Source organism: Dermacentor variabilis, chromosome 1 (assembly GCF_050947875.1).
Source record: "Dermacentor variabilis isolate Ectoservices chromosome 1, ASM5094787v1, whole genome shotgun sequence".
In the NCBI taxonomy this organism is placed as follows: Eukaryota; Metazoa; Arthropoda; class Arachnida; order Ixodida; family Ixodidae; genus Dermacentor; species Dermacentor variabilis.
The window spans coordinates 16,602,616-16,628,557 of record NC_134568.1 but is presented as its reverse complement, the minus strand read 5'-3'; the positions used below and the strand labels follow the sequence as shown (position 1 = coordinate 16,628,557).

At 42.5% G+C, this 25,942-nt stretch overlaps 1 protein-coding gene across 6 annotated transcripts in view; it reads right to left on the bottom strand.

Moving 5' to 3' along the window:
• Positions 1-4,889: 4,889 nt before the first annotated feature.
• Positions 4,890-25,942, bottom strand: part of LOC142575565 (phosphatidylcholine:ceramide cholinephosphotransferase 2-like) — a 276,015-nt gene continuing 254,962 nt past the window's right edge. For all 6 annotated transcript variants that reach the window (XM_075685027.1, XM_075685050.1, XM_075685059.1 and 3 more), the window contains 3 exons: positions 22,276-22,451; positions 20,239-20,401; positions 4,890-6,668 (listed from right to left, as the gene is read on the bottom strand). In XM_075685027.1, the coding sequence (XP_075541142.1) occupies positions 20,252-20,401; positions 22,276-22,451 (326 nt within the window). In that variant the 3' untranslated portion in view covers positions 4,890-6,668; positions 20,239-20,251. The remainder of the gene's footprint in view (positions 6,669-20,238; positions 20,402-22,275; positions 22,452-25,942) is intronic.

The window sequence follows — 25,942 nt, the reverse complement described above, 5'->3', positions numbered from 1 at the left end:
GCCGGGGGACGCCGCCAACGCGAAACGCAGGAATGGGTGCCTAAGAGCCACGCTCTGATAAATAGGCAGCTAAATTGCACAACTATGCATATCTGTACCTGAAAAGTGTGGACATTGAATGGAAGAGGTCAAGAAAGTTGGCAACTAAGTACAGGGTAATTGAAAGCTTAAACAGACAACCAGGAGTCATGAAAAAGAAAGTGAGTGAAACAGAGACAGTGGAAATTGGATGCAAAGAATATAAAGAAAAAAAGACCATGGGAATTTACAAGAATGAGAAGAAATTAGAAGGGAAAATCTGTATAACACGAAGTGCCTTGCTATTTTAGGCTCGAGCTAGTTGTCCAAGGACAAAAACATACCACAGCAAATACTCGAAACAAGATGAGGCATGTGTATGCTGCAGCAAAATCCTGGAGACCACTCAGTACATCCTATTTGAATGCGAAGGGATTGACCCAGTGAGACAGATAGGTAACGTACACCTTCCAGAAGCTCTTGGATTTTAAGTTGACAGAAGCATTGACCGGTCAGCTGTCGAGGTAAGCAAGAGACGTCTAGAGTATTGGTGAAAAAAAAGGAGGGAATAGATTTATACGACTGAATACGTTAAAGGAATAGGTACAAGGAAGCTAGATAGAGAGGTTTTGAAGAAGTGAAAAAAGATTGAAGAAATATATACAAAAGCGCCAGATTGAAAATGATGTATAGCATACCTGAGTAAGTTGTCACAGAAACGCGAGAGAGGTGCCCGACTGTAGTACATGGCTCATACATGATGCGTTTCGGCGGTGGTTCATTGAGTTCTCTATCACTTAACCTTTCTTCACCACGATTTGTGCGTGTCCCGATCACTAGCACATAAATATGAATCTTACACATCATCATTCTTACAACATCAAGAGAATCTTCACCAATCCTCTCAATAATGAATCTCCACCCACAACATTACATGTGCACTTCCACTTGAGTACTAATTGGATAAATGAAGATAAACATCCCAGGAGGATGGGTTTTGCCAGAATTTTTTCTACATGTTTTTACCTTATTGACTGTTGATGAAATGAAAGAATTTTAACCACAAAACATGGTTTCATTGTGTTAGCATTAGGAGGTTGGCTTATCTTAATAGTGCTGTGATTGAGGTTGGCTTCAACATATTGCCTACCATGTTTGAAATGTTGGATTCCACAAAAAGTATAGTTCCAAAACTTACTGAAGAGAAATCCATTTAAAACAGCTTCATCCACTTTCTCGTTTCCCGAAATACCACAGTCACTCATGGTTGAGCACTCTTTGTAATATTCCAAAGCATTTTGATGGGCCACTGTTCGATGCATTTTATCTTTTGTACTGATTACAATGATATGTGGCACAATTTGAAGGGGCGATGGTGTCCACGGTGGAATATTTCATGGCATAATCTGCGACACTGGAGCAGGAATTGAGGGGTTTCAAACAGCACATCCAAAGCTGGACTTTGCGCGAGTGAAGAGTGTATGCATATGAACGACATGTTGGAGACAAATCCGAAGCATATCCTGCGAAGGCAGCATGTCGAAAAGCAGGCATCTGGTTTTTGCCACTGTTCTTAATCGGGATGATCTCTTAGGAAGCCTAAAGCACGCCCGTCGACTGTTGTTTCCCTGAAGTCTCCCGAGGTAACACAATGAATAGCATCCGCAGTTGCACAACACGGGGGCCAAGCATTAGAACGGCAAGGTGTTCCTACGGAGCCGGTGTTAGGGGTTGCTGCAAGCACACCACTGCTGTGGATTTGGTGTGCCATAGTTTCGAGACAGCACGCTTACACGACGACAACAGACATTGATGGCTGTGACCTTCAAGCACATACACTTGTTGCTGCATGCTCACTTCCATTGTCAATTGACCTGTGCCTGTATTCATTAAACTTTATTTACCAATCTGCCGTCTGCTATTTACAAGTGCTCTGGCGACAGCTATTACTAGCGGCTGCTGGGCGCCTGAACGCCGATTTGCAATTGGGCAGTGCTCTCGCAACAGCTGTCATGAACAGATACTGGGTACCCGAGCGCCAGTGACGCATGGACCATGTAAACTGTGCTGAAGCTATGCTTACCGTAAGCATGCCATTTAACTATGTGACAAGGCTCCTGGCTGTAGAAGGAATCGGGTACTTTTGTAAACAAAGCTTATCCCAACACAAAAAGTAGCATTCCACTCTGCTGCAGCCAAGTATAACTACCCTATTGAAGCATACATTGCTCTTGCAACATTGCACATTCAATGCTGAGTTACAGCAGATTAGTGGACATCAGCTGCAGGGACAAATGAATGAAAGCACTAGTAGAGTGCTGGCATGAGTTTACGCTCCTTCAGTGTCCTCTACGAAAATACGTTGCCTAGTTCCAACTGGTCGAAATTGTATAAGCAAATAAGTTCTGCCGAAATCTGTAGGGTGGAGTAAGTTTCATGCAAACATCTCCTTGTAGCTTCATGCTACTTTTGGATGGATGACCACATTCTCTATAAAAAAAATTCCTATACAAAGTGCCCACATCTCATGAAAGGGCACATAAGATTTCATGTTTCCAAGTGTAGTGGATTTGCCGAGATACAGACAAGTGAGCGAGTATGCTTGTGTGGAGTCTGGAAGTGACAGACATTTACGATTACCTGTGCATGGATTGTGAAGACTACTATAATGATGACTGGTTTCCAAGAGGGCCCTAGTGACTAGGGCCAAGATGATGTAGCAAAGGTTTCTTGTCTGACTTTTGCAGGTGCAAGTGTCTTTGCTTCCACCAGCAAAGAGCAGCACGCTCAGCCATGCTAGACAAGTGCCCACCAGCGGGAAACAAAATTCTTGGACACTGGCCTACATGAACATCAGCACTAGCCGCTATAAAGGTGCTGCTGCATTTTCCAAGAGACACCGGATAGTGATAAATTGTGACTGTGCACTGTGGGGCCTTTTACATCTCAGTGGGACACTGACATTGTTTAGGACTATGTAGCACCTTCACAGACGGTGTGACAGCGCCTACACAGAGTTCTCCATTATTAAGTCTTTCTTTCCCCTTGCTTACTTTTCTCTTTCATAGTTCTTCCACAGTACAGGGTGGCCTACAGGAGATATGAAGTGTGACGAAAAGACAAAGCTAGAGAACCTTGGAGGAAGGGAGGAGATAGAAAAGGAGAGTAAAGAAGTTAGGAATGGCAACATAACACTTGTTTGACCTATTTGATATGTGCGGGCTTATTACACATTTTGGTGCAGCCAGCGAGTGAATGAAGATGTGGACGACTTCTTCATCTAGAGTTACAATGATCTAATGGTATTCAAAGGTTTATTAATAAAGCCCAGGATGATTCTCTGGTTGACATCCCTGTAGACACAATAACGGGTAAGCTCCTAGGTCTGGTTCTGGATCGAGCTTCTGTGTTGCCTGAAGAGTTTGTTAAACGAGGTTCGGCAAAGATGAATATCCCAGTGGCCCTATTCAACCAGCTGGTACTCGAATGACAGTTAGGATGTACAGCGTCATATGAAGAGAGATCAATTCTTCAGGCCATAGTGATGCCACAACAACAAGTTTTGCAACATAATGCCATGGCAGAAACTCTCCCGTATCTACAAACCATCCAGAAAAATTTTATGGACGGAAACTTCTGTCAGGTCTCCTGATAAACCAGACGGATACATCACTTTTTATGGGGCCGCAGCAAAATAAAATGGGCGGCTATTAGACCAAGATTAGGTTGTAAACATGCTACAATTCATCAGTGGTGTAGCGAGAAAGTGGCATAAGTTGAGCTTCTTAGCCCCCTATGCACAAATGCATCTTAACTTGAAGCTCATGCTTGACGTGATCTAAGTGACGCTTATTGTGAACGCACCAAAGGAAATGCAACGAGTGTTTTTAGTACATTTATGCCAGGCGTCATTTAAATCAAGTCAAGCATGGGCTTCAAGTTACGTTACATTCCTGAGTACAGGGGTTAGAGTACGTTTGCAAGTGCCTAGTTCTCTAGTTAACCTCCTCCTTTCCTTTGTTTTTATCTCTCTGTGGATCTGAAACATGGAAGGTGTGTTGTGCAAGCATAAACAGTGTGCTTTGTAGGTAGGTTCAATGAAAAAGCAATTTGGCCCTGTCAGATAATTTGACTACAGGGATAGAAGAAATGCAAGGAAGATTGTTGGAAGCAGTTACAGGACAGGTTGGTATGTATCATGTCAGTAGAGGCACAAATGGCTCAACAAGTGTCACTAAGTCAGGTTGTAATATGCCAGGAGGTAAAAAGGGAGAAAAGCATGTTGGCTTGGCAAATTTGTGCTTCCTCCTAGCAATCAGAGTTGAGAGTGGAAGGGGGAATGATGAGGTAGCAAAGGTGAAGGCCTATTAGGCATTGTTGTCAAACCTTGCACTTTCTTCTTGGCATATACGACAGTGGGTGCAAGAAGAGGGGGACTCCTGTGCTTCTAATAACGCAGAAATTATGTATTGTACAGGAGCGCCACTGCCTGTTAGAAATTCTCAAAGAGGTAGTAATATTATTTTAATGGCAGTTATGTATTATCAACATGTGGATTTTCCAATAATTTACAAGAGTCTTCATGTACTTGAGCATGAGTGCATGCTGGCACTGAAATGAGAACTGCCAGGAACCTCGCACACACAACTTCAAAGGTGCACCTAGATTTGCGACCTCCTGTAACAAGTTGTGCAATGTATATGGAAAGAATTGTGCCCTTTCCACTACGATATAGCGTCATAGTTGACCAATACCACAGGTAAACAAAGATCACTGTTGTCTTTACTTCATGCCCCATCCTGTTTCATGGCACCCTTTTATGTCCTTTAGGAAATTCTGCTAGCCTGCTGCAAGACACAGTGCCAACTACGTGCCGGGCACGAAAAATATTTATTTGCAACTTTCACGCACGGTCTTCTTTTTTTTTTTTTTTCATTATACACACAGCAATCGCAAGGACCTGCATAACGTTTGCTCTGGTTATCACAGACAGAGACAAATATTGTTTGCGCAATTCTTTTTGTGTTATGCAGCTTTATGACCAAAACGCCGTAAACTTTGGCTTTGTTTTTCTTTAGTCTTGTTGCATCAAAGCCACCTGCAGACAGCCTTGACCGACTGCTTGTATTAAGGCAACAGAACAACATACACATGCAGATCTACAGGCAAACAGGACGAGAAAAAGCAAGAAAAAGAGTGTTAGAAAAGAATGAGATGGCACATCCAATCCTTATAGTATAGGGAAGAAACCACATTAAGGCATCTTTTAGTCAAGCACAACCTGTAGGAAATTGTGTATAAGGCTTAAATACCAACACGTACGTGGCTCATACCTGAAGACACAAGAAAATGTATATACAGGCAAACCAAAGCAGACAGGTTGTGGTTGCCCCAAACAGCTTAAAGCAAGATGCCAACCGGAAACAGCCAACCAGTCCTTGCATCTTTTTTTTTCCTTCCGAAAATGTTTTGCACAATTCCACATACTTTGCAGAGAGACTGACCATAGTGTTCCACACCAGCATCACCTCACATTATCACAAGCGCAATCTGCATAAATTGAGATGGGTTGACAATGCGTTAAATTCAAAGCACAACTATAGATACGTTTATTTCAATACTGCATAATGGTTCATTCCCCAGTAGGCAATAGGAGTTGTTGACAGTAAAAGGTTGCCCACGTTTTTGCCTAGCACATTGTCCCTGGCCTACAGCAGTGCCGTGGTGAGGTTATATATTGGCACCATTTCACTTTTGCCTGACGACGTGCATGCGATTGTGACACACATGTAGAGAGAAAGCAGAAAAGGCATTGAAATCGGGCTTTGGTGTTACACTTGTGCTGCAATAGCGAGCCGAAAAATTTTGCACAAAGCATAGTAAAATATGTAGCCGCCAGTGGAGAAAGAGAGGCTCCAATATGTCAAAATTTGGCAAAAACCTGACATGCTACTGAAAGTTCAATTTTCATTGAAACTTTCCAGCTGTCTCACCCTTTTGCCTCTCTTTACCTGAAGGGCAACTGTACATTATGTTTATGGAAGAAAAAAAAAAAAAAAGGAACAAGGATGCCCAAAAGCTTAAAAGCACTATGTACACGAATAAAGAAGGAAAAAAAGAAAGGCACACCTTTAAAGGTTGGCGTAGTAAGGTACTAAAAGCAACAACGACAATGTGCAAGTCTTTTGCACTGGCAAATAGTGCAGTAACATGGTGAAAGGGCAAAGCACACTGATGTTTGCAGAGATGAAACTTGCAGAAGACGACAAAGTATAAGTAGCCGTCATGGGGGGGAGGGAGGGCAATAAACACGTTCCACACAGCAGCTGACAGACACAAATAGACACAAGGAGAAAAAAGAACACTGGTCGTTGACAACACACTTGGATTAGCTTATTGTTTCCTTGGTTGCATCTGACTGTCTGTAAAAGTAGCAGATCAGAAGAGAGGCACGCACAAGAGAAAGCAGTACACTTCTTCGGTCTTCTGCTGACGACACACGAGCAGCACTGCACACGGAGCGTGAAGGAGATGGCTGGCCATTAGGAGATTCGACGCGCACACATATGCCTCCCTGGGGGATCTTGAGCATTGTCCCCAGCTGTCCTTCACACCATGGTAGATTCATATGCCCTGCTGCTTGTCCTAACCTGCACATGTGAAGTGCACCGTATGGCATAAGTCACACCATGGTTGAGCAGCCAAAACACTTGAACTTTAAAAATCATTAGCAAGACCTTAAGAAAAGGCACTGATCAACGAGAATGTAAGAAAAGAAATAAAAAGATTATGCAGATCCAATGAACATTTCGGAATGTATGTGAAGTGGTTAATGAAATGCTATCGATCTGCCCATTTCATTTCTGTGGCTTTGACGTAAAGGAAACCGGCACACATGCATGTGCTCTCACGCACCCATGCTATGCAATGTGACAAATCTTATATCACCCTGTATTTCTTCATTTCTACTTATTTTAAACACCATCTGGTTCTTGGCCAATTGCCCAGTGTATGTGCCATAGTGTGGAAATCATAACATGCAGTGATCATCTCAAAGAGCAGTTCGCATCGGCATGATAGGATTATGTGTGCGATTGTGGCCTGATGGTTAGAGCATGGGGCTGCTTTGCTAAGGGGCCAAGGTTCTAATCCTACCACTGGCCTTGCTCTGTCTGCCTATCTGTCTGCGTGCGTGTGTGCGTGCATGCTACCCACAGCCAGAGTGCTTAGGTTGAAAGAATGGCGATATTACTATTATTAGGTATGCACGGCAATTGTCGCCAACCACTACCTCGAGAAACGGCAAACTCAGTCCTGTCTCGCTATAACTGCGACAACCCCATGTCCCTCCCTCTTAATTCACACACTTCCGAAAATGCACAAACGTACCACATTTGGTTGTCTATTGATGCCACTGATTAGAAGTGCTTATGATACTACTGGCACACTTTCTTGCACTGGCACGCTATTGGGCGGTTTTAGATGTGCAGCAGGCGCTGAGAGCTGCAATTTCAGGGTCAGCACTTCATGACCATACAATGCAATAAGGAGGGCTCACTCTCGTGCGCGGTTGTCAAAGCTGTCACATACCGTCCTGCCATTTTTCTCAAGGTGCAGCATAGAAGCACTGCATTGCATTGCATTACATTTCATGAACCTGACCATCCTTGACTCATTCGAGACGAACCTTGGAGAGCTTCTCATGCCGCCAGTGTCGGAGAGACAGAGACGTGTGTGTGTGTGTGCAAAGAAAGCTTCGCCTCCATTTTGTGCACCAGCAATTGAGAGCTTCAGTATGGCCGATAGTAGCAGCAAAAAAAAGGACTTCAACATTGTTGTTAAGTGCTCCACACTGCACACGCACAGTACGTAAGTAGTGCTGGGGCCCTCGTGTGAGCACACTATCTTTATAAGCGACAGCCCCCATAGTGTGTATAAACCACGAGTTCGAAGGAAAACAACAACAGCAGCAGGGGACTAAGCTTATTAATATTGTGTGGAATGCGAAGTGTAGTGCGGAAGAGCAAATAATAATTAATATGGTGTATGTCCAGCTCTCAGTGAGCCATGGTCACTGTGTGGCCTGCAACCACTGGACCAGGCTGACTGGCACTTGTGTCAGCAGTTTGAAACCACTACCTCCGATTTTCATGATGTACAGAGATAAGTTGCAAACAAACAGTACGCCAAAAAACCTTGCTCCATTTGGCATGCATTTTGAAACAGTCTTTCAAACTTTCAAACTTTATTTCGCATTTTCCTTTGCACAGAAAAAGAAAATGCAAGGGCAGGAACAAAAAGCTGCACAATCGCAGCTTGACGAGGTTCCTGTCCCGTCTTTGACGAACAGTTGCAGAATATTCACAAAGAAAATCAGTTACATATGTGCAAAAACAATTTCATATTATACAGATATTCATATTCACAGCAGAACATTTATAACATCTGTATACATATATTCACATGCGCATCTACACCAACCCAGCATCTATACATATTTGCATCTGTACATGTAGGCATACATCTGTATACAGAAAAAAGTGGAGGAAACAAAAAAAGATCATGTACAAATGACAAGGAACACCTGAACAAAAACGCTTTAAAATACCAAAAATTCAACTCAATGTAACGGCAATGTTCAGCGGAACAAAAAAAAAATGCGGAACAATGGAAAAGCGAGGTTTGGAACATGCTAAAAAATAAAATGAAATAAATAAATAAATAAATAAATAAAAATGGCAAATGTTATTTATAAAATTTGACCATTATTAATTAAATTAAATTTCAGTGCCTTTCTCGTAATAGCATTTAGTTCGGTATGGGAAGCCTGTATCACATTTAATATTCTCGGCACCTGGTACTGCAATCGCCAGAAACCATAATTTGTTCTTGTGAAAGGTAACGCCCACTGGCTCTGTTTTCGGAAATCATATAACGCTTCCCTTGATTTGACTAAGTTGCACAAGTTTGTGAAAACGTTGTTACAGCGAAAATATTTTTTAATTTTTAAGACTAGGTTATAATCATAGAAATATTCAATAGGGAGCACATTAAGAGCACGAAATATCTCGAATGTATGTGCATCAAATGGTGCGTTAACAACATGTCGGACAGTTTTCTTTTGTAATGTTTTTAAGCTTCGTATGTTTGCTTGCGATGTCGTACCCCACACTAAATTGCAATAGCTAACATGTGAAAGGAAGAGACTGTTATATAACATTAGTTTTACCTTAGAGGGCAGTATGTGTCGTAATCGACAGATTATTCCACATGCTCTCGCCAAAGTGGACATAATACACTCAACGTGTGCATCCCAAACTAAATGTTTGGGATGTTTTAGTCACTTTAAAGCAGGGCATGATTAGCAAGTTTTTTGTGCATTGAAGGAATTCTGGCACAAAATTAGTTATGGGGTCAACAGCTATCTGATCAAGCAAAGAAAAGTGGGATAGAAAATGTTTGTGTCAGTACTCCTTTTAACTCGCTATTTTTGAAGAAATCTTCCACAACAATATTTTAATAGGATGCAATAAAGCAGAATAAGAAGCTCTTAAGAAATAAAGTTGTGCAGATCCCCCAAACTGTGGTCATCTATGTTATGCGAAACATTTTGCAGGCAGCTGGCTAGCTATGCATCATTGCTTGGGGTTCCGCAATGTGTCACCAAGTTGACCCATATGTTTGTGTAAATCCAGTATTTGTGTGTGCGGCACAAGTAGAATGAACTAGAATTAGTGCGAGTGTGTGTGACGAAGCAGCAAGACAAGGATGATGGTAACGATGACTGCATGATTGTTACGAATGACTGAACTGACGTGAGCGAGCAGCATGGAGGTGCAATATGGGTAAGAAGCACAGAAACTAAATGCTCAATGATGGCAGCACGTGGTATCACTTGGAGGACACAAATGGGTGACTTGACGGCGATACTCTAGCACAACCTGAAGACCGTGTCCTTCTTTATAGCCACTGGGATGAGTGGTGTGGTGCAGCTGCTCGCCTTGGCCGAGCCACGGTTTCGCTGCCATAGTGGACTTCGATGCAGTACAGTACGTGTCCAAGTACTTGTCGTACTTGGACACCATGTGTACCACGAAAGAGCACGCCTCGAAGTTTGATTAAGTGGCCTGGTAATGACGAGAAGGGTTGTGAAAGTCCGGTACAAGCTCTGCAAGGAACGAGGAGGCAGAGCACTGCTGCTCGGCGCTCGGAAATTAACGCTCATGGGGAAACTTGCTTTTCAATAACTGAACAGATGATGTTCTCCTGCCATTATTGCTGGGATCTTCCTATGGCGTGCTACTTGGCTTGAGCGCAGATGGCATGTAAGAAGCAGAAGCGAGAGTTGGATTACGAAGCTGGAATGACGATGCAATAAGTATCACAGCATCACAAACATGAGCATACCATATAGTCATCAGCCCAAGTTGGTAGACAACTTGGTCCACAGGGTCGGCATAAGTTCTTGTTATGGTAATGTCCCACTGTGCATGCATGAATGGATGTCATAAATCTATCTAGTTTTTATCATGCATGTCATGACATTAATGGGAATCATGCCATGGCTTGACATACAGACCATGGCATTCATGCCAGTTGATGAATCATGTCATGGCTTGACATACAGACCATAGCATTCATGCCATTTGATGACATACATCACATGACATGTCATTAATGTTTCACGTGAATGTCATGACATGCATATCCAGAATATATCCAGTTAAAGAAATGTATGTAACATCATTCATGTCAGTTCCATTTCCTAACAAGTTACTATCAGGATATTCATGACATGTATGAAATGACACGCATCACATGAATGACATGAGGTGATAGCGGCATGGCCATTTCTTCAACTGGACATGTATCTGGATATGTGTGGCGCACATGCGAACATGACATGACAAGAATGACATGGAACAACATTCTCATGCATGTTTTGTCATTACTGTCATGCCATGCAATTTATGGCATTCATATTATGACGTGCATGTCACTCATGTGATTACATTTCTGTCATGTAAATATTATATCAAGTTAAAGTAACAATTGCAAGAGTATCATATCATTCATACCATTTATGTGATGAAATACATGCCATGACATGCGCTTGCATGTATTTTCATTCATGCCATTAGATGCATGTCATTCATGTCAGGTCATGCATGCATTTCATTCACATTCTGTTACTATATATAGAGATGAGATGGCACCATGTCACTGATAACATATATGAATGCATGCCATGCCTCCTTATGCTTATACCAATATACATCCAGATGAAGAAACGACCACGATGGCATCACAATGTAGCAGGCTGGATGGTTGGCTCGATCAATCGATCAATCGATCAATCGATCAATAGATAGATAGATAGATAGATAGATAGATAGATAGATAGATAGATAGATAGATAGATAGATAGATAGATAGATAGATAGATAGATAGATAGATAGATAGATAGATAGATAGATAGATAGATAGATAGATAGATAGATAGATAGATAGATAGATAGATAGATAGATAGATAGATAGATAGATAGATAGATAGATAGATAGATAGATAGATAGATAGATAGATAGATAGATAGATAGATAGATAGATAGATAGATAGATAGATAGATAGATAGATAGATAGATAGATAGATAGATAGATAGATAGATAGATAGATAGATAGATAGATAGATAGATAGATAGATAGATAGATAGATAGATAGATAGATAGATAGATAGATAGATAGATAGATAGATAGATAGATAGATAGATAGATAGATAGATAGATAGATAGATAGATAGATAGATAGATAGATAGATAGATAGATAGATAGATAGATAGATAGATAGATAGATAGATAGATAGATAGATAGATAGATAGATAGATAGATAGATAGATAGATAGATAGATAGATAGAAAGATAGATAGATAGATAGATAGATAGATAGATAGATAGATAGATAGATAGATAGATAGATAGATAGATAGATAGATATAGATAGATAGATAGATAGATAGATAGATAGATAGATAGATAGATAGATAGACAGATAGACAGATAGACAGATAGACAGATAGACAGATAGATAGATTCAAAACGTCTGAAGTTCGCAAAGAATGCTTTGCATTAAAACTGCTACCTACTCTCCATCATGCTCAGCAATGATCTCGGCCACACTCAACCCAGCACGTCCCTAGTAACCTGTGCAGACCTGTAAAGGGAGTACAGTGTGCTTTGAAGCCACACATTTTACCGGCACCTTTTCTGATTTTGCTGTATTTGGTGGCTCGTACACTGTCGACAGCAATTGCCCCACAATTTTTAAACATTTTTTTTTACAGGCTGAATCACCAGCTCCTCAAAGTGTATCTTTCAACCAATGGCCTAGTATAGGGCTGCAGCCCTTACAAAAAAAAAAAAGTGCTGGCCAACTAAACCTCCTGGCAACTATCACTGTTCTATCAATAGCAAGAATTGGTGAAAGTGGGGATTTTGACATTTTCACTGCAGCATCCTTGAGCCACACCTAGCTCTCACAACCAGGGTGTTGAACCGAACTGGGACTGAACTGGCATTTTCAGGTGAAACAGAACCAAACTGAACCATTATTTTTCTCCCATTTTGGAACTGAACCCAAACTTACAAGAACCGTCCCGAACTGGTTCGACAAATGGTTCAAAAGGCCCCGTGGAGCTTCTGTTAGGGGACGTCAGAGGGGGAACATTTCACAAAGGCTCAAAGCAGTCTTATAGTTGGCAAACAATTTCCATGCAACCGGCAAGACTTAAAGGGACCCTGAAACGATTTTGACGATTTTGTACAAACGTACAGAGTCGTGAGAGTAGGTCCTTATGATCAATAATTTTCGCATTTAGGTGCTCCACGTAAAGTGTGTAATTTATTATAAGCTTTTAAATATGTACATCTCTGCTCGGCTTGGCTGAATTTTAAGCCGCCCCCACCCATTTAACGTCATTTGCCCCAATGACGTTAGTAGAGTGAGCTATCCGATTGGCTGCCCAGGGCGCGTCATCAATAACTTTCCCAACTTTATGGTGAACAAATGTTGTTCATAACAGTTGGAATGTTAGTTAATTTGTTTCTATAAAAAGAAAGTAACAGGAAGAGGATGCACAAGAACAATTTCTCACTACAGAAGCATTTCCGGCACACAACAAGTGTCATCTGCTTGTGTTACAACGTGCTCCATTTTCACGAGAACTAAGTGGTCAGAGTCGGTCTCAGTCTATTTACGAGCACCATGATTCGACTTTGTTGTGCTGTGGGCTGCAAACATAGCGACTGGCATTATGTCAAGCTGCGACACCGTGTCCCTCTGCAAGGCTGCAGACGAGCAGACTGGCTGCAGCACATCGGACTGCCGCTATCCGATCGGCGCCAGAATTTGTGCATTTGCGGCTGTCACTTTGCACGAGAGGATTACTACCGCAATAGCGTTTCGCAAGTCGGGTGTCAGGGTAAACGCAAGTGCAAGGGGACAGGGCCTGGCCGTCTGACCGTGCCGTTTCACATGATGAGCAGAAGTGCAAATGTCAATGGTCTGCACGGTGCAGCCACCTGGTGGCGCAGAGCTCAACCACACACAGTAGCAGTAACGAAATGTATTCTTGCTGCTGGTGTAAATGTTTTGCAGGAGTTTAACCGTTAACACATTGTTTTTGTAAATGTTTAAAATGTTTTACACTTGGTTAGAGCAATATTAGCGCTTTGTTTGGCTGGTTAAGCTCTGCGCCAACAGGTGGCTGGACCGTACAGACCGATAAGGACGCTCACGTACGTCTACGCTAAAGTTCCTTCATCAGCTTGAGTTTATGCCTCCAGCCATCCGTCAAAACGCCCAGCTCGCCTGTGGTTATCGGAATACCAGACACGTTCGGCGCTGCGATGAAATGCTCGCAACGCACGCCGCTTTGATGGCTCTCGCTTGGGGTCGACTGCCAAGCAGCTGGCGGAGAGTTTGGAGAGGCTTCGCGCACTCGCTCCTAGAGAACCGGAAGTCGACGACATGGCGTGCCATCATGACGCAGAGCCAGTGAAGGTGGCGCTTAGCCCTGATCACTCATTGAACGAGTTGAGGACAAAATGCATAACTGTGGAGGAGGGTAACTTGTAATTGTTCGTAGTTCTCATAATACGAGACGCTTCACACAACTGTGGTGCGGATGACTAACTTTAGCTGTACCCTATGCATCTACAAAATTTGTCCAAACCGTTTCAGGGACCCTTTAAATACCTTCAAATAATCTTAACTCAATTCTGACACTCACTATGTTGTTAATTCTTGTGCAACCAAGGCTGCCTTTATATGATGAACAATGCCAGCATGTTATGTGTGCTCGCACACCTTGCTGAAGTAAAGAGACCGGAACAATCCTGTTCAACTTCCTGTTGTTTTATTACTGCCCATGGTTGGCTGGGCTGCAGTTGTACTCCAACCATGCATGAGAAATCCATAGCGTTCAAACTCCTGACATTCTTTTGGTTCTACTTGGTGTCACGTGTGATATGACACTGCTTCAATATGACGACAATGACAGTGACAGAAGAAAGGAAAGCTGCACGTTGAATCTACAGACCGGATAAGTATAGATAAGATTCACCCTTTCAGACGCTGTATGCACAATTGTGTACACATCAACAGCAGAAGCACTAATCAAAGTAAAGTGAAACCTCGTTAAACCGTAATTGGCCAGAGCTCGGAAAAAGTATGTACTAAATGGTAGTACTGCTTAACCGAAATAGCATGACACTTACCTGTCAAAAATGGAACTCTGAGAGAGTACGATGAAAGGGGAAAAACATGCAGTATTCATTCACTTCGCTCAACAAAAGTGTTATTTTCTTTCGATGCAGCAGCGAACCAGCTTTTCAGCCAGCCCCCTCTCCTCGGCAAACACTTGCATGGCAGACTACTCGTTGGCATTGCATATTCTCCATGCACTGGTGCCGTAGCACTGCAGGAGTCGCGGGGCACCTTTTTTATTTTGAGTGCTGTCACTTTCCATGTCGTCCTCATCATTGTCGTTAGGCGACATTTAGGCAACAGAGGCAACGATGGCGCAAAGTTGAACCTCGTAGCCGACGTATTTTGGCGGTCACAGCAGCGCTGCCGAGCAAGTTCTTCACATTCCAAATGCTGCACACCGTAGTCACCAGTAGATCCGTGTTGCGTGGCAGTGCCGGCTTCGTGTCACGTTCGATAGCAGGAATGATGTCTAATTTTTCTTCTATGCTGAGCACCCGGCGTCTTTTTTATCCGAGCTTCAGCATGACGCGAGTCCTTGCTTGCACGATGCCGAAATGATGTTGATGTTCATGTGGCTTCACGTGCAAACGCACAGGGCACTTGGAGGTCGTTGTTCTGATCTCTGAGGCTTGCTGTTCTGCTGGGCCGCCCGATGGGGAGAGGAGGAGGAGGAGGAGGAGAAACTTTATTATTGCAGAAACCGTTGCGCGGTTTATTCCTGGGTGGTTCCCTCTGACAGGGCTCCACTGGCGATCGCGGCTCGCCGGGCCTGGTCGAGGGTCGCCAGTTGGCTTCCCAGGTCCAGTTCGGAGAGTCTCGCCTCCCAAGACCACGTAGTGAGTGTGTGTGTTGTGACTCGTGGCGAAATTGCGTCGCCCGGACGGTCAGTGCATTCATGTGTTATGTGCGCGAGTGTCGCTGTGTGGTTGCTACACCAGGGACATGTTCGGGACGTATAACTGTCTGGGTAGATTGCGTGTAGACGAGACAAGTGTGGGTATGTGTTAGTTTGCAGGCGGCGCCAGTCCCTTGCCTGGAGTTTATTGAGATGGGGAGACACACTGCCTTGATTGCGCGACGAAAAGTGGAAATACTATGTGTTAACCGATATGTACGCAATAAGCTGCTACAGTTTATGCGGATACAAAACACATTATGTTCAATGGCCGCTGAGTCGGGGATTTGACTCTACTGCTTTTAAAACAAAACTACTGTTTAAGCGGGTACAGTTTAACAAGGTTTTACTGTAATGACATTTAAGATATGTTGCATACATCTTGAAAAACTTATGATTGAAATTATGCTGCAATTTTGAATAACATGTAAAAAATGTTTTAGCAAAATGAGTGAGAAGGTACTCTGGTTAGGTGTGTTTATTTGGTGTCAGTATGTTGTATGTGGCAGGGTCACTTCTTTAATTGTTTTTTGCAATGCCATGCATCAAGCATACTTTTAAAGTGGCTGCATAAATGCTTTTCAAGATTTTCAAAACACGGAACTAGCTGTTGTTCTTATGTTTGATGTTCCTGGTATGAGTTTTCGCATGGAGTAAACATTCTATAAACTTGACAAAGCTCACTAAACAAATGAATATTCTTCATCTTTACTGCAGCTGTACACTCTATGATTCTGAAGATGCAAGAAATGAGGTGAAAGTAAGTTTTCAATGAACGGGATAAAGTGGCATCTGAAAGGTTTAAGAAATAAATATTTTTATTTAGAATTCCAAGATTTTGTATGTGGTGTTTGTCCTACTTGGTACATGTACATGAAGTGATACCAGGTCGTCGGTGTAGATCGATGTAACTTTGCAAAATAACATAGCTAAACTAGGAGAAAGACAACCTTGGCAGCTGTTTTATGGGTGTGCAGTGCTGCATGGCCCTAATATAATTGATCGTGGAATGTGGCGGCCGTCAGCTGAACCCTTCGCAAACATTCGTGTTGCATCAAGTAGTGTTGTTGAGCGCAAATACGGGGGGGGGGGGGAAGAAACGGAGTGGACAGACGCTCTTTGGACGTATTTCCACTCAACGACACTACATGATGCACCAACTAGCCTAACAGTCTACGATTCGTGTTACACTCCACCTCACTCCAGAAAGGAGCCAGAAAGGTGAAACAAGAAAGTTATCAAGACAACTCAAGGACCACAAACTTGATGTTAAGAATAATAGTAATATGAAAAATGCCATTGCCAAGCATGCCCAGAAGAATACTCGTAAAATTGACCGGGACAATGCCACTATCATAGCAAAAGAAAATGTATCATCCTGGCAGCTGCTGGAATCACTGATTATTCAGTCAACAACAGCTACGATGAACTGGACAGCAGGGAATAAGCCATCTCTTTAAGCATACTCATTATGTCATGTGTTGCATACAAAAGTAACAACTTTAGCTTGTCCTACTCAGTGAACAACAAGCCCATTTGTGGTGCAGAAACGTCAATTTTTCTTCAGACTTGGTCAGTGACCATGATTCACTCCAAGCCATGCCTGACCAAATGAATTTTCACCGAGCCCTTGATAATGCATTACATCTGCATGCCTCGGGTAACAGTGTATATAATTTCTTGCATAATATTAAAGAAACAGTAAAACCTTGTTAAACCGTACCTGCTTAAACAGTAGTTTTGTTTTAAAAGTAGTAAAGTCAAATCCCCGAATCAGCGGCCATTGAACATAATGTATTTTGTATACGCATAAACAGTACCAGCTTATTGCTTATGTATCAGTTGACACGCAGTGTTTCCACTTTTCGTCGCGCAAACACAGCGCTGCGTCATCTCCATCGGGCGGCCCGGCAGAACAACAAGCCTCAGAGATCAGAACAACGGCGTTTGCACGTGAAGCCATATCAACATCAACATCATTTTGGCGCTGTGCCAGAGAGCGTTGCGGTGTTGTGTAAGCAAGGACTCGCGTCATGCCAAAGCTCGGATAAAAAAGACGCCGGGTGCTCAGCATAGAAGAAAAATTAGAAATCATTCGTGCTATCGAATGTGACACGAAGAAGTTGGCGTTGGCATGCGACACAGATCTGCTGTTGACGACAGTGTGCGGCATTTGGAATGCAAAGAAGTTGCTCGGCAGAGCTGCTGTGACTGCGAGATGATGTCGGCTACGAGGTTCAACTTTTCGCCATCGTTGGCTCTGTTGTTGCCAAAGTGTCGCCTTGCGACAGTGATGAGGACGACATGGAAAGACAGTGGCAGAAACTGCGCATTACGTCAACCTCATGAATGCAATCGTCACGACGAGAACAGCACCCCGCAATGAAAAAGGCACTCCGGGACTTCTGCAATGCTACTGAGCCCATGCACGGAGAATATGCAACGCCAGTGAGGAATCTGCCATGCGAGTGTTTGCCGAGAAGAGGGGGCTGGCTGAAAAGCTGGCTCGCAGCTTCAGTAAATTTGAGGCCGCTGTCGTCACTGCTAGGCCGCCGCAGCATCGAACAAAAATAACACTTTTGTTGCGCGAAGTGAATAAATACTGCATGTTTTTTCCCCTTTCATCGCACTTTCTCCGAGTTCCATTTTTGACAGGTAAGTGGGCGATCTCACGCTATTTTCGTTAAGCAGTACTACCGTTTAGTACAGACTTTTTTCGAGCTCCGGCGAACTATGGTTTAACGAGGTTTGACTGTACCAGAGATACATTGGTCCACGCCATGTAAGTGTAGAAATAAACTATGCTTCACTCAATTAAACAGGCAGGCGAGGCTGAAAAAGGTTTGCTAGTACTTTTCATTCTCCTTACTTCTGAACCAATACAAACCATATGAACTGGTTTAAACTAGTTCGAACCATTCTATTTTTGCTCCGGAGCTAAACTTGAACTAACTGGAAAATACCACATTTACACGATTGTAAGTCTACTCGAATGTAAGTCGACCTCCCCATATCGCGTGACAGGAAAAAAAAGGAAAAGGAGAGCATACCCGAGGGTGCATTCGATAAAGCAAATTTATTAGTAGCTGACATGGTCACTGGACTACTCGTCTTCACTAGTGCTGCCATCGTCGTTACGGTCGCAACGTGTCGTCGTCCAGCGAAATTTCACATTTGGCAAACGACCACACCACGACATCTTGTGGAACAGCAGCCCACGCCATATGCACCTAACCACACACAGCCGTCAGGGAGGCTCTTTTGACAGATCCGGTTGGCGTAATTTCGCTGTTTTCTGCTGCCAGCCACTCGTACTCATGGCGGAGCAGGTCCTTAAAAGGCGAAGATCCGAGCTTGTTTAATGACCATGTCGCACTTCATTGGCAGGGACCGATCACACATTTCAGCGACGTATGCCACAAGCTTAGCCTACAACTCCGGAAGGCGTCCAGGCTTCGGCACATGGGAAATTCCTCACTTGCCGTCAAAGGTGAAAATTTCACTTCGCTGCAGTCGCCACTCTCGCACCACCCGTTCAGAAACATAGAACTTGCGGCCCGCTGCGCAGCAATTTGTTTCTTTGGCGTAAAGGATGGCAGCCCTGTTGAATGCTGCTGTGAACGAGTGCTGAATGATTAGTGGGCCTGGAGTATAGTGAACTAGACACTGTACCAGGAGCACTCATGATGACTGAGGAAGCATAGAAGTAGCACATAGCCGGCAGTCAAACGGTGTCTGTTCTTCCATGAACTACCGATACTCCGTGCAAGCACCGCCGTTCTGTGGGTGCCGCCACGAATGGAACAGCGGCGCTTCCATCAACTATCGACCCCCCCCCCCCCACCCATGAATGTTGCGTGCACTGTAAAACTAAAAAAAAAATGTTGAAAAACCCTTCCGGAAAGCAAACAAACATGCGGGATGGAAAAAAGCTATGGGTAGGGCCAGAAAGCAAACATAAAATTGTGACTACGTTGTAGCTCCCATTGGTCTCGCTTTTTTGGCAGTGCCATGTTTTGGTTTCGATTGTAAGTCGACCTACCCACCTTAGATTTTCAAATTTTAAAAAAGTGGTCGACTTACAATAATGTAAATACGGTAAGCAGAAGCCTGAACCTGAACTGAATCCAAAAACTTTTTGGTTAGACACTCTGCTCACAGCAACAGCCACTATGAATGGAAATGCTCCCTTTTATGCGGTTGCAGATACCTAGGGTTTGTGCTCCAATAAGAAAAATACCACAAAAATCGCTAGCCAACCCACAATTTTGGATTAAAAATTACAATCCTGTTTTCCATTTGTATATTGCGTGTCATGGTGCAGTGACAATAGCATTGGTGCATTTTTTGTAGCAAGCAGAGCCGTGGACCAGCTAACGAATAATTGTCTCCAAGTTGCATGCAGTCAGTTGTGGGCAGATCATCCTTGATCATTTAAAGTGAGCACAGGCATAAGCCTTTGCCAGATGTTTTCAGGCCACATGCATGGAGCTGTGAGCTAGACCTTTCACAACCTGCATGCTTCCTTGTACTTGCTGCTGCACAATGCTCACCCTGTGTGCGGTGCTAGGATATCCGAGTTCGTGGCAGCCACCTCCGGGGCCACGGCAGAGGCCACTCATATTGGCGTGGCACTACGCCGCCCACATTCTTCTCAAAGTAGGTGAATAGCGAGAACCACCATGACCGCGACAGGTAGTTATTCTGAGACGCAACCTGCAGGTGTAGGAAAATGGGGTCATGAAATAGGCAATTGCATCAATCAAATAGAAAAAAAAAAAACCCCTACAGTTATCCTAAAAATTTAATTGAAATGGCTCGCAAAATCTCCAAACCTCCCTTTAGAGCTAGGTACCAAAGAAATGTTCAAGTCTAAAAGAGAAAAGTGTGTGAGAATAAAGGTCTTAAGGTGCAAATTTGAGGTTTTATAGCATTAATTGTTGTAACCATCTTGTGTCTAGGTGGTAAATATTGTGAAGAGGGACTTCATCCATAATTTGGTTAACTTTACGGTTAGAGGCCCTTTGCTGGATATATCACAGTAGCAAATCCAGAGATGATAGTTTGCTGATAAGGCCATACATATAAGCGTCAACAAGAACATCCTGCCACTCGGTTCCCTAACAACAAAAATTACAAACCAGGGCTAGTATTCTCAAAACTTCTGCCAAGTTAAACAGCAGGTTTCTAACAGTGCGACATAGGACACATAAAAAGAAGCACAGAAGAGAGCACTGTTTAATAAGCTGTATCAACTAGCCTAACTGCACACACTGTTAATGTTCAGCTGCGTACCTAAGCGCCACTGGCAATTGTCACAGTGATTGTCTAATTATCACATCAAGCACGGTCGCGGGTTGCTGCCTGAATACTGGCCAACAACATAATGCTCTTAGGAAGTTTCGTGATACATGAAAGCAATTCTGTAAACCCAATAGAGTTGGAAAACAGCAAATTACACCAAATAGCAAAACAAGATAGTAATTTCTGGTCAAAAGCACTGTAACTCTATTTCAAACAACTATATGTGGATGTCTCCAATACAATGAAATCTTGATATCACGAATCTCATGGGACCACTGAAAATCATTTGTGGTTTTGAAATATTGTTGAATTAAAATCATGCAAATTGGCATTAAAAACTAAATGCAACAAGAGCCTACATTTGAAAGAACTATATCCACAAATGCGTTTATGCTTATGACAAGGATTCCACAGGGTAGGAGTGAAAATAGGTGTTTATGTGTCATCTCTGCCTAGTGTGCACACACCGCATACAGACCTTGGATCTTTTAACATTAGGCAAGCGTGTGCCCGGTATGTCTGTGCACCGCACCAACAGTGAGATTATGGGTCATGCTTCTGTGCATGTTAGGATGAAAGGCAATGCTGCAGGGTGATGGCAATCACACTGACTATTACAAATGAACCATGCAGCAGTGTGTTTCTCTAGAATGTAGAGAATATGTCTTGAGATGTCATGCCCACTATGTCTAAGCTCACTGATAACACAGGTGGCTGTTAGTAAAGTGCGTAGTGAGAACGTGCAGAGCTCGCATGTCTGAGATATGCACATGATACGCCACTGCGCATTGTCATCAAATGTTACCGAAACCTCGAAGCAGCCATGAATATTATCGCTTTTCTTTCGTTACTTGATTACTTGCTGATCAATCTCATTGATTTGCTGATCGGCAGTACCATGCCAATGGTGCTGACTTGTGTAATTTCTATTTCTGTTTGCTGCCATTACTGTGGGCAATGGTTATGGGTGCAAACAGGAATATTTGCTGCTGATGGTTGTGCGGCCAATTTTTCAGTTTTGCAGGTCACAAATATGCACAATATTTCAGGATACAAATTCTTTATGTTGAGGTGCTTCTAATACAGGGAAAGCATAAAACTTTGGCTGCTATTTTGAAATATTCAGTGTTTTGGAATTTGAGTACTCAAATATTTTTACACTAAAACAAGAGGCTTCTGGCTGGGGATTTCTGAAATTTTTGCTAATCTGAAAAATTGTTAATCTGCGGTTCGTAGTAATGAGATTTCACTACTGATCTTGAACTACTTTTCGGGCACGTGCTTACCTTGAGAGCCATGTTGTTTGCAAGGGTGTGGTAAATCCAGAACACCCTACTTGTGACGTAGTAGCCAATCACCACATCGACAGTATAGTGGCCGCGCGACAGTAGCACCATGAGTATCCCCACTGTGCTCAGGACCAGGTAGACCAGGTGCAAGTATTTACAGCGCTGAGGGGAATCTTCCAAAAGAGAAAAAAGACCCAAGCAGGCATTCATTTATGCCAACAACAGGTATGAAACCTTAACAAAAACAATGTACTTTAAGGTTCGCATATCATGTTTCCTTAACTAATTCTTTACCGGGCCTATAGAAATCAATCACTTTGATTGACAGATTTTCTACATGTTAAACATTTCCGTTAAAACTGTTCTACTAGCAATGCCATGCACAGTCTCAAATGATGACTGATCTTTAACTATTGTTCAAATTTAACAATTTTTAGCAGATTGGGCAGTCTGGCAAAACAAATCTTCAATTGGAAGTATCGCCAAAACTAGCCTCCAGTGCTTCTAGCACTTCCGCAACCAAACGATGTAAATTCGTGCTTTGTTCAACTCGGCCACCTAAATTCTAAATGAAAGCATCAGTGAAGACACACAAGCTTCTGTTTCATGCTGTCTAATTTTCCAATCCGATGTCTAGGCTTCTTTAATGATGTCTCAAACAATGGTAGACCCTCACGAGTGTATCATATTTTGACAAGTGTCTTAGACTAACATGAAGTGCAATTTTATTGTTCTCCTCATAGGTTGTTTTTATCCATCGGCATTTCGGCAGCGTATGTATGAATTATTACGAGCCATTCTGTCCATTGTGAGGAGTTTTTATACACACAAGAGCACGCAGTAGATTTCAAACTGACCTTCAACAAAAGCTTGAATAGCAGTCTAATCTCTTACATTTTGAACACTGCTTGTGCAAGTCCCCTTTTTCATTACTCTAGGGTATTGTGTAACACTCTACATTTACTGTGAACTACTGTACAGGAACTGAACAAAGCACGTGGAGGCTCCAGTGCCAGTTGAAAGCGCACTAGACCAGCCTGCTTGCACAGAAAAGCTGATCAGCACAATAATGAAGTATGAGGAGGCTTCTGCATGCTCCCTGACCTGAAAACCATTGCTTTGAGTGCATAAGAACGCAGCAAAAAAAACGAACCAGGTGCCTGCTGTAATAGAGTAAAAAATGCTCCCTGTGCATTTACATCTTGTGAAGCTACTCCTTTGCCACATAGCATGGGCATCACAATGGCTAGTATTGAAGCCAATAAACCTCTGTAATGATTTTTTTGTGCAAGGCCTGGCTTACAAAAGTTGGGAACTAGTAGCCAGGTGCATATTTAGTATATTTGAGATTTTTTTACTCTCAGTACTTATAGCAAAAATAGCAGATTACATTTTTTCACGTTCCTTTATACGCTTCATGTGCTTTCAGAGTTTCATGTGCAAATTCTCCAAAACTGTCCGAGCAATTATTACTGCTTTACAGCCATTCAATACACCAGTGACCAAGCTATAATTTTATGTATCATGGCTGCGACTAATATGTCTTGAAGTAAAACGCTAAAATGTAAATGCACTGAAAATGAGCCCTTTTCTAGTAGTAAGGAAAGAGTTAAATCTAACCACTCCTTTTTCCATTATATTTAGATGTAAGAAATGAAAACAAAAATGCTTATAAATGTAAGCCTGTCCTTACTGTCAAACATGGGGTTTCATTGCTTGAACCAATGCTATATCAGAAATGCCAATAGCAAATAGATTAGCAGATCAAACAGCACCATTAACCATATATCAAGCACCGGCAAAAGGGAGCGACTATACCAAGTCATGTGGTAGTAGTGAACAGTACTTATTGTGGGGATGAGTACTTAAATAGCAAAGCTACTAGATGCAGTGAAGAATGTCTGCTTAAAATTTCTAGAAGTTATTCATAAATCTATTGGCAATACAGCTATGAAACTTGCAGTTGATGTTGAGTGTATGGTAATTATGTGTGTTGTGTGAAATTGCCAAAGTTCTGTTAATTGCACTTTGAAGCTCCATGGGGCATTCAACAGAATGTCCTTTCAGAACCACTGGGCATATCAATATGAAACTTTGCAGGAATAAAGTGTGTTTTGGGAGTAAACATGCTGGAGTAGTTACAAATATGTGGTTCTTTGGAGGTGCCATAAGAACTTATCAAACTTGTGCTGTTGTGGTTCTTCTTGATTCCTGTTGGCTGGCAAAAATATTTGCTGTTTGCAAATTACCAGATATACTGAAATGAGACTTTGTAGAAATTATATGAGCATTGTTGGAAACATGCTGGCTAAAATTTCAAGATTGAAGGTGTCTTGGAGGTGTCATAGGAAATTTTGAGAGCTGCCAGAGAAATGCTCTTCCAAACAGCAAACTAAATTTTATATTGTTTCTGTACACAAACGACTCCACACTACTACCTGAAACTTTGCCCGCATGTGCAGGAGAAATGTGCAGGAGTTCCCCTGCACTTAGAATTAACCATTGAAAACATCTAAGTTCAGAAGTATTAAATTGAGAGCATTGAATGTAAGCAGTCAATGTTATTATTGCAGCAACTGTAGCTTGGCACAGCTTATGGAGGCATAGAGAAGGGTGTTACAGGTGTTGTAAAAACGCTTCACAAGGACTGGAAGCACCTCTCTGCCAGGAAAACACTTCAAGGTGATGATAAAAAGGGCGCAAGGTGCCTGCAGCCTCAGTCTCAAACTCTGTTTTGCTGGAGCTTGGGTTGAAATTCTGCAAAGCAGTACGTGTCTGTTGCAGCTTTTTTTTCTTGTGTTCACCATTAACTCCAAGTCTATAGACTTTTCACGACATCAGGGAGACCTGCTTCCTGGTCTATAGTAGCCACATGTGGGATCCTTGTGTACCTGCTTCCTCCACAGTTCTGCAAATGGATGCCTACAAAGGTCTAATCTTGAACACTGTACTTATTATGTGCCTCAGAATTAGTGCTGCTCCCTCACTTGCATTACGGCGGGCATGAGGAAAAAAGAAAGAGAAAAGAAAGAGGGCAGGGTGGCGTGGATGGTGCTTAGATTTGAAGAAATATGAAAATCATACACAGAGTAAACAGACTAAGCACTGATGTAACCTCAAAGTGCACTTTGAATATAAAAAGGTACTCAACCTATTACTGCATAATGTTTCCAAATTATGCAAAGTTAACTAGCACAGTGCTAAGATTGCGTCAGAAAGGCATAGCCAACAAAAAATATTGTTACGAAGAGGAAGCCCGTTAGATTTGCTAACAGGAAAACACTGTGCATGGATGGCTGAAAATCTTCAGTGCAGAGACCTGGTGATAGCACTGTATAATACGTTTTTAACACGTTCTGGTTCGAGAGGGCTGTCGGATGGGAGACATCATGCTTTTAACAGGGTGTCTACCAAGGTGTCATTTCCATATTCCCAAAGTTTTACAGGTTTTCCCCGAGTGCCTTTGCAAAATTCCCTGAGTGAGTTTTATGTCAAAACGGGCTGACACCATGTCACCCGATGCTGTCGCTCTCTAGTAAGCATGCTAAAAAAAAAAAAGCCCGACTTAATCTAGTTTGAATAGTAAGGGGTAGCTTTTATTTTATTCAAAACGATACAGAAAGGAGAGGTTAGTAAAATTCACAGTGAATAATATCTCTTTGAA